Source organism: Sinocyclocheilus rhinocerous, unplaced genomic scaffold (genome assembly GCF_001515625.1).
Source record: "Sinocyclocheilus rhinocerous isolate Xijiao unplaced genomic scaffold, SAMN03320098_v1.1 scaffold1615, whole genome shotgun sequence".
Taxonomy (NCBI): Eukaryota; Metazoa; Chordata; class Actinopteri; order Cypriniformes; family Cyprinidae; genus Sinocyclocheilus; species Sinocyclocheilus rhinocerous.
Window position 1 is genome coordinate 1,758,378 of NW_015645292.1, and position 9,362 is coordinate 1,767,739.

Below are 9,362 nucleotides of genomic sequence, written 5' to 3' on the forward strand. Positions count from 1 at the left end.
CTCTCTCTCTCTCTCTCTCTCTCTCTCTCTCTCTCTCTCTCTCTCTCTCTCTCTCTCTCTCTCTCTCTCTCTCTCTCTCTCTCTCTCTCTCTCTCTCTCTCTCTCTCTCTCTCTCTCTCTCTCTCTCTCTCTCTCTCTCTCTCTCTCTCTCTCTCTCTCTCTCTCTCTCTCTCTCTCTCTCTCTCTCTCTCTCTCTCTCTCTCTCTCTCTCTCTCTCTCTCTCTCTCTCTCTCTCTCTCTCTCTCTCTCTCTCTCTCTCTCTCTCTCTCTCTCTCTCTCTCTCTCTCTCTCTCTCTCTCTCTCTCTCTCTCTCTCTCTCTCTCTCTCTCTCTCTCTCTCTCTCTCTCTCTCTCTCTCTCTCTCTCTCTCTCTCTCTCTCTCTCTCTCTCTCTCTCTCTCTCTCTCTCTCTCTCTCTCTCTCTCTCTCTCTCTCTCTCTCTCTCTCTCTCTCTCTCTCTCTCTCTCTCTCTCTCTCTCTCTCTCTCTCTCTCTCTCTCTCTCTCTCTCTCTCTCTCTCTCTCTCTCTCTCTCTCTCTCTCTCTCTCTCTCTCTCTCTCTCTCTCTCTCTCTCTCTCTCTCTCTCTCTCTCTCTCTCTCTCTCTCTCTCTCTCTCTCTCTCTCTCTCTCTCTCTCTCTCTCTCTCTCTCTCTCTCTCTCTCTCTCTCTCTCTCTCTCTCTCTCTCTCTCTCTCTCTCTCTCTCTCTCTCTCTCTCTCTCTCTCTCTCTCTCTCTCTCTCTCTCTCTCTCTCACACTCTCTCTCTCTCTCTCTCTCTCTCACACACTCACACACACAAACACACGCGCACACACACACACACACACAGACACTAACGTGGTTTCAGTGGGTATAGAAAATAATCAGATTCTGTTTTATTATTTTTTTTGACATGTTGGTGTTTTATCTTTCACTTGGATGTTATAAGTTGCACTGAGTAAATACAGCTGGATAAAACAAAAACTGTGTCCCTCTTCATTTCAGGCTGCAAAGCAACACTATGTGATTATTTGAAAGGGGGCTGATTCTCTTCTAAACCCACTGTATTTCATTGGTCCGTTAATGTCTTGCACATGTGATTGTTTTCTGTCTGTACACAGTTTCCCAGAATGCTATGCAGCAGAGTTCAGTCCTTTAGCTGTTGCAGAGGAGGGGAAGCTGGAGGGAAGCGTCCCGTTAGAGCACCTCATCACCTGCATCCCTGGAGTCACTATCGTAACGGCCCAGAACGGCTTCAAGATCATCAAGTGGATTCACAACAAACCCCCGCCGCCCAACGCAGGTGTGTGTGTGTGCGTGTGTTCTCTCGCCATCACCACTGCGTAAATGAAAAAGCCCATGTGTGTTTGTGTGTTTGTCAGATCCGTGGCTGCAGCGCAGTAAGAGTCCGGTTGGGAACCCACAGCTGATCCAGTTCAGCCGAGAGATGGTGGATCTGATGAAGAACCAGCCGTCCTGTTTGGTGCCCATCACAAAGTTCATTCCAGCGTATCACCACCATTTTGCCAAGCAGTGCCGTGTGTCCGACTACGGATTCTCCAAACTGCTGGAACTGCTGGAGGCCGTTCCTCACGTGCTGCAGGTCTGAACACATGCACAGCTTTTCATTCAGTTCGCAGTTTTGACATCTGTTTGACATTCTCTGTGATTCCTCAGCCACTTTAAAATATATATATATATATTAGGGCTGGTAAGCGATTACAATTTTTAATCCAATTAATTACATGATGTGGCGATTTAATTAATCGCAAATTAATCGCATATCAAATTTGGCTGAGAAATTACTCTCAAAAGATAATTTAAAGTCATTGTTGTGTAAAGCATCAAACTGACATTACAGAAAGTAGCTTCAGCAAGAAATATTGTTTGATAAAATTTATTACATGTACTCTTTTGGACCATGAGGGTGAGTAAATGTTGACGCAATTGTCATTTTTGGGTGTGTGAACTATACCTTTAATAATTCATTTTATTAATTTTATTATTATTACTATGGAAATATGAAATTATTTCTTTAATGAAATGATACTCTAAATAATAAACTAAAACTGCCAGTAGGTGGTGGTAAATGTCTTAATGATTAAGTTCATCAAGTCATTTATTCATTCATTTGATTCGTTCAAATGGCTGATTCATTCAGGAGTGAAGTAAATGGTTCTGTATGAATGGTCCATTGAATCATTAGACTTGTTCAACTTGAAGCGGAGCATCAGATCGATCGTTGTGTGACATCAAAGTACCGCAAGAGCTATAGAGAGCAGACGACTCTGCATGCTTTTGAATCGCTCTCACGGTCCTTTAATGTCATAAACCGATCGGTCTTTGCAGCGCCGCTTCAAATCCAACGCGCCTATGGCCAATGGTTCAACGCGCCAAATGGTTCATCCAGTTCGTTCAAAACGTACATTAAGAAATGAAATGCCGCTGTGTGTTGCTCGGAGACGAACAGTTCTGCTTTGTCTTTATATTTTCATTGGCAAAATTGAGCAAAACAGACAACATTGTGTCTAAAATAACACTAACTTCTTACTTACTGAACTGTTGTATATGATCAGTATTTGCACTTGTGTGATATTGCACTTAGCCTATGTTGCTCGTGTGATATTGCTTAACTATATGATGTAAATATGAGACAAAAACTCAAACGGGCATTTTTGCCCCATATCTTGAATTTTAGGGACATTCCAACTACGTTCTCGAGGCTCATCACACAGTGAGTTGTTGCCCTGCATCATATTTGTCATCAATCAGCTGTATGCAATGTCAGATGACCCACGTGGGTCTGGGGCGGGGCAAGTGCGTTAAATGTGTTAATAATTTTAACGCATTATTTTTCACCATAATTAATCTAATTAACGTGTTAAATTACCAGCCCTAATATATGTATGTGTGTGTGTGTGTGTGTCTGAGTGCAGATCCTGGGTCTAGGCTCCAAGCGTTTGTTGACGCTGACCCATCGCGCTCAGATCAAACGCTTCACTCAAGACCTGCTGAAGTTGCTGAAGTTTCAGGCCAGTAAACAGGTGGTGATCGGGGACTTCATGCAGGCGTATCACTGGTGAGCATCTCAGTACGGCGTCTCTCTGTGCTGCTGAAGCGTGAGGCATTGCTGCTTCATCCTGATCTGTGTGTGTGTGTGTGTGTGTGTCAGGTGTTTCTCCAGGAACTGGCAGGTGGTGGATTATGGGATGTGTGATCTGATGGACCTGTTGGCTGAGATTCCAGACACGACGATCACAGTCTCTCAGCAGGACGGTGACACGCTCATCTCTGTTCCCAAGAGAGGTGAAGCACTGCTGCAAACACATGAATGCGTGATACAGCATAACACGAGCAGTTCGGCCGTTCACACCCAATGTGAAAATGGGGCCTGATGTGACAAAGTACAGCCAATCAGAACAGTTTCGCTCTGTTTGTATGCTGTGTCACACTTGTAACGCACTGCACAGGCATCACACACACTCACTCACTCACACACACTCACATATACACGCACGCACACACACACTCTCTGACTTTATGAATGTTTACAGACAAAAGCTGTGCATCGCAAACTAAATAATCACGCAAACAGACTTTCAAAACAAACTCATGTAGAAACATGTGCCTCGTTGCTAAGAGACGCGTGAAAATGAAAACAATGTGTTCTAGAATCGGCTCAAATTACCAAACATGTCTGATAGCGATCCACAGAATAGAATCAGAGTTTGAAGCTAAAAAATCAGTCTGTGTCCATCATGCACTACATGATTTTCTCGGTCAACTCCGACTCTCTTTATGGTTTTCCCTGTGGATCATCATATAGTAACTAATTCTAAACTTCCATGATTTGTTTCTCTTCATCCATCTTTGAGCACTAATTTGGTCAAATGAGGTTTCGGTGTGGGCGGGACTAGCTGGCACAACACCACAAAAATAACCAAGCGACCAACAGAAGTAGAGCGTGTTGCGGTCGTGACTGGTTAGGCCACGGTGTACCTGCTGAACTCGTCTGTCTCCCTCAGAGCGGACGGCGGAGGAGCTGGAGCGCACGCGGCAGTTTGGCAAAGAGGTGGTCGATCTTCTGAGACATCAGCCTCACTTCCGGATGCCCTTCAGCAAATTCATCCCCACGTATCACCACCATTTCGGGCGCCAGTGCAAGCTCTCCTACTACGGCTTCACCAAACTCATGGAGCTGTTTGAGGCCATTCCAGACGTTCTTCTGGTCGGTACACGAGCGCAGATGTGAAGGTGCTGGAGCGCTCGGCGGCAGTTTCTGACACGCTGTGTTTGTGTCTCAGGTGCTGGAGTGTGGAGAGGAGCGGCTGCTGGCGCTGACGGAGGTGGAGTGTGTGAAAGCGTTAGCGGCTCAGCTGGTGAAGCTGCTTCGAGCCCAGAGAGACTCCGGCCTCGCTGTCAGTCAGCTGCTGAGTGAATACAGCAAGACGTTTGGCTACAGCCTCCGCCTGCAGGACTACGACGCCGCCACGCTGCCCGCCCTGCTCAACAAGCTCTGCCACGTGGTGAAGGTGAACGTCATTTCCTTTCATTGCACTGATAAGCCTCCTTAGATGATCTTTGGCACATTTTGCGCTCTTTCTCTCTAGGTGGTGGACGCTCCCGAAGGGAAAGAGGTGCAGCTGATTAACAGGAAGTCCCTGCGTGCCTTGACGTCTCAGCTGCTGGCACTGATGATGTCACTTCCTGAGGATCGTGATCATCTCGCAGTGGAGGAGCTGAGGAAGCGGTACGAGCTCAGCTACGGCGCACCGCTCAACCCATGCGAGTACGGCTTCATCTCTCTGAGCGAGCTGCTAAAGAGCTTGCCTTACCTGCTGCAGGTACGAGCTACGACACGCATCCAGCGCTCCAGTCTGTCCTGATGCTGACAGTGTCTCTCTTCTTCTGCAGCTCTCCGGAGACGAGCGGGACGATGGCGGAGCAGAGGAGTGTGTGAGGCTGACCAGACTTTACCAGTTCGCCCGCAGCATCCGAGCACTGCTGCACACCTATCATTATAACCAGATCTTCCTGTCGGAGTTCTGCGGCGCCTTCAGCAAATACAGCGGCCGAGAGTTTCAGCCGCAGACGTACGGCTATAAGACGCTGGAGGAGCTGCTGGCCGCCGTGCCACAGGTGCGCTAACACATGTGCTAGCTTTGCTGTGATTCAGCGCACTCGATTAAATGCCTTGGGATGAATGCGTTCTGTTTTCTGTTTTGAACAGGTGGTCTGGATTAAAGGTCACGGTCACAAAAAGATCATCGTCCTGAAGAACGACATGAGAGGTAGCAGAATCCTTGACTTTTCCCTCCGTGTCTCCGTCACTCCTGTGAACTGCCTGTTCCTAAAAAATGGACAGTACATGTGATGACTGAATGGCTCAGTGAAAGAGCTCAAAGCCTCACTTTCTTCTTTTTGTAGATTATCATAACTGTTTTAAAGGGTTAGTTGTGTCATTTACTTGCTCACACATGCTTCCAAACCTGTATGACTTTCGTCTGTGGAGCATAAAAGGAGATATTTAATCGTTTTTGTCTGAAGATGTGATGAATGCGTTCAATATAATTCAAGGTGTCAGACAGGTGACAGGAACACTGGATCACGTCTGACTCTGTCTGATCGTTGTCATGAAGTTCTAAGCAAAACGAGTAACTTTTATCCAGCATGATCTGACAATTAACTGAGCCAAATCCAATGAATGTTCTCAGAGTAGAAAAGTATGTTCCATTAGATATGCAGGAAATGCATGACTAAATCAAGCTGAACGTGTGTGTGTGTGTGTTTGTAGCTCGTGGCAGTCCTGCGGTCACAGACAGTCCTGTGGTCACTGCAGACGAGCCGTGTCCTGATGAAGAGCCCCGGTCAGCTGACAGCCCCGCCAGCGGTAAAGACTCTGCCGATCACCCTCCGTTAGCCTGTGTGTCCTCATCAGTGCGAGCTAACGATCTGTGTGTGTCCCACAGGTGAGCTGGAGCTGCTGTGTCTGGGTTCTGGTTCTCCGGTGGATCTGCTGTGTGCTCCGGTCCCCTCCTGCCTCCCGTCTCCTCAGCTGCGGCCCGACCCGGTGCTGCTGCAGCCCAGAGATCTGATCTGCTTCGAGCCGCATCCACACGGTCCGTCTCAACGAGAGCCGGTTCACGATCGGCAGCCTCAGTCGGCCAACGGTCCCCTCGTGGCTTCGGCTTCTGAAAACGGCCCAGATCACGGAGCGAGCGATGCGGCGGAGCCCTCGGGCAAGAAAACGTGCGTCACAGACAGTCCCGGCCGGCGAACGGCACGCAACAAGGTTAAACTAGCGGCTAATTTCTCCTTCACATCCGCCCTGTCAGTCTGATGCTGAGCAGGTCACGTGAGCTCTGATAGCATGAGGAAGATTTGTGACGCGTGTTATTCTGTGAGGCTAGCAGACGTTCTGTGTGGTGAATTCCGTTACTCTGTTCTAAGTTTGGTTTGTCTGGACTGCAGCAGACCTCGTGTTCTTCATTCGTGTTTCTCTCAGTACGAGGAGCTAAGCAACCCACTGCTCCTCCACGCGGGATGTTTTTTCTTTACTGCAGTTGCTCGTTATCAGTCGTTAGCTTGAGGCCTGAATCGTGCAGACCGCAGCTGATTGGTGGACGTCACTCTGAGCTGCTGTGAGCTGAACTGTGAATCTTTCCTCCGCGTGCGTCTGCTGAGACGTGCTGTCGCGCCTTTGTTTTGAGACGTTATTTGTGTTGTTTGAAGCACATGGGCTCCGTCTGATGAAATGGAAGAATGAGTTTGCTGGAAGGTGGAATTCACTTTATTCTTTTTCAATCTGAGATCTCAAACACTCACAGATGCTTTTGTGTTAAGTCTGTTTCAGAGCCAGAGCTTGTTATCCAAGGGCCTTCCTCCCTTTTAACTGATTGATTAGTCAAAGCCGCCCGTCTCGAATTGCTTAAGTTCATATTGTGAATGAAGTCTGTGTTTATTGAAACTCTTACAGAAGTGTTTAGTTTAAGATCGTCTCAGCTGCTTATCGGAGGATATTCACGCTCGTTTTACAGTTTCACTGGCGTCCAGATGAATTATGGGAGTCTGTGTGATGAAGTTCAGCGGGCCGAAGAGAAACACCCTCGTGTTCTGCAGGCCGAGGCAGTGTGTCGTTTTACGGATGTTTTTTTTTGGTCCGGAAGTTGCTTTGATAGTTCTATGCACATGGTGCATAAACCCTTGTTTGAAAGCGGTCGTTTATGAGTCGCTGCAGGCTTTTACTGCGTTTCTTCTTTTATGCATTTTGGCAAAATCGTGCTAATTAGATGTTAATCAGTGTAACTGTTCCTCTGGAAATGCCAAGGTTGTTTACTTGAACCTTGAGTTAGTGTGTTCGGTTGCGGTTTGCTCTCCGCGGCGGCTCTCTGATGGCTTTTACAATGGCTTGTATCAGCCTTGGCGCGGGACTCCGCTTCTGCTAACGGCTTAGGGTCACAGTGGGTTGATTTGTGTAAATGTGTTTTGTTTGGCGTATGTTTCGGCTCACAGCAACACGAGGAGCTCAGACGTCGGCTGTCTGTGAGAATCCTGTGTCTGAACGCTCATGTGTGCCGTACCGCGGCTGTTGAACGCATTCGTGTTTCTTTTAAGGGTGGCTCTCTTTGGCCAATGTTTTTGGAAGCCTTCAAAATGCTACCAGCGGAAACTCTGAGCTGAAGTACGTGTGTCTCGGTGATTTTATGCATGTTTGCATAACGTTTGCCTCATGCTGTTTATGGATATATTTGATTTATGCAGAAATGTGATGTGATGTACGTGTGTGTCTCATCTTTAGTGTTCTCTCTCACTTCTGTCAGACGACCACAATGAACCCAGAAGCCTCTCAGATTGTGACGTTCGCTGAAATTAATGAGCTTCATGTGAAGTAACGTGGACGTTCAGCCTCAAGACACTGGAGGTCTTGTATGATTTTAGTCTCCACTAGAAAGTCCTGTTAGGAGTTTTTTTTTATTTCTATGTAATGACCAAATTTCTGTCATGTATAATAAATATCACAAGCATCATTTTGTGTCCTGCTTTCAGTTGTGTTCCTCTTGTCGAATATCGCTGCTTTTCTGATGGTTTTCAGCTGTTAATAGTCCAGTACGAGCTGTTTGGGAATGGACTTGAACTGCATCTCCGATCATTTAGGGAAGAACTTTTGTCTCAAACATACGACACACAGGGGTGCGACTGCACATCTGCTGAGAGGTTTGCAAGATCTGTGTTGGCTGCCACCTGAATATTATTTAAAGGGGTCATATGATGTTGCTAAAAAGAACATTATGTTGTGTATTTGGTGTAATGAAATGTTTATGCGGTTTAAAGTTTAAAAAAACACATTATTTTCCACATACTGTACAATGTTTTCATTGATATTTTTGTATACTTTCAACCCTTTACGGACACCTTGGCAATTGAATCATCATTGACTGTAAATGTGTGTGTATATAATATATGTATATGTGTGTAATACTGTATATGTTTGTAAAATGGCACAGCTTTTTAAAAACCTGAAAGTACACTCTTAAAATCAGTCAGTCAAGCATTATATTATGATAATCAAGTATTATTTAATGATAGAACTTTAGTAATTAGAATTAAAACTTGGTAACCATGTATGAATGCATAGACATTTTAACTGAATTTAGGACTGGTGGTGGTGCTTTTTTTGGTCATCCAGTGTTTCTGTAAAAACAAAAAAAGGGAAAAAACTAACAATAATACTGATAAGATGATGATGATAATAATAATACGAAGTCTACTAATAAGAACAATATAAAACGCACGAAGGACTAATGAGCTGCTGGATTCATGAATATTAATCAGGTTGTGTGCATTCGCTCGAACTGATTCGCTGAAATCAAAACAGGACGATAATAGGTGAGCACCAGCCAATGAGATTGCCGTTTGCGCATTAGTTCCGCCCACTACCGGAAAACCTGGCAGTTCTTATAAGCTGAAGAATTCCAAAGGAACGGCGTTATTTTGACCGGAAAATACAACAAAGAATATCGTTTACATATAAGCTGAAGAATTCCAAAGGAACTCCGTTATTTTGACCGCAAAATACAACAAAGAATATGGTTTACATGTAAGACTCTCACGCGCTCTGCTCTCACCAAAGCGACGGCGAGTCGTGCGCCGTTATGCTAGAGTTCATGGGTACGTCAAACACAGGAGCGCTACGCATCCATTGAGATGAACTGAAAAATATCACAGATCGCTTGATGGAGAGTGAAACTCTGAAGCGCTCAGTGTTCGGCGAGTGAAAATATATCTGTGCTAAACTTATATTTAGCCTCCAACTCACACACTGGCGAGTAAAATCTGAGAATTTATTAGCCATTGGCTAATATTAGACATCATTTAGTCGCCCAGAGT

The 9,362-nt window shown here is 45.8% G+C and overlaps 1 protein-coding gene across 3 annotated transcripts in view; it reads left to right on the plus strand.

Moving 5' to 3' along the window:
• marf1 (meiosis regulator and mRNA stability factor 1) overlaps positions 1-8,226 on the plus strand; it is a 20,829-nt gene extending 12,603 nt beyond the window's left edge. For 2 of the 3 annotated variants that reach the window (XM_016509471.1, XM_016509472.1), the window contains exons 16-27: positions 1,097-1,278; positions 1,358-1,578; positions 2,912-3,054; positions 3,148-3,281; positions 4,001-4,203; positions 4,280-4,507; positions 4,586-4,819; positions 4,890-5,114; positions 5,206-5,266; positions 5,770-5,865; positions 5,945-6,267; positions 7,796-8,226. In XM_016509471.1, the coding sequence (XP_016364957.1) occupies positions 1,097-1,278; positions 1,358-1,578; positions 2,912-3,054; positions 3,148-3,281; positions 4,001-4,203; positions 4,280-4,507; positions 4,586-4,819; positions 4,890-5,114; positions 5,206-5,266; positions 5,770-5,865; positions 5,945-6,267; positions 7,796-7,867 (2,122 nt within the window). In that variant the 3' untranslated portion in view covers positions 7,868-8,226. The remainder of the gene's footprint in view (positions 1-1,096; positions 1,279-1,357; positions 1,579-2,911; positions 3,055-3,147; positions 3,282-4,000; positions 4,204-4,279; positions 4,508-4,585; positions 4,820-4,889; positions 5,115-5,205; positions 5,267-5,769; positions 5,866-5,944; positions 6,268-7,795) is intronic. The other variant, XM_016509473.1, reaches the window with a different exon arrangement.
• Positions 8,227-9,362: the final 1,136 nt, after the last annotated feature.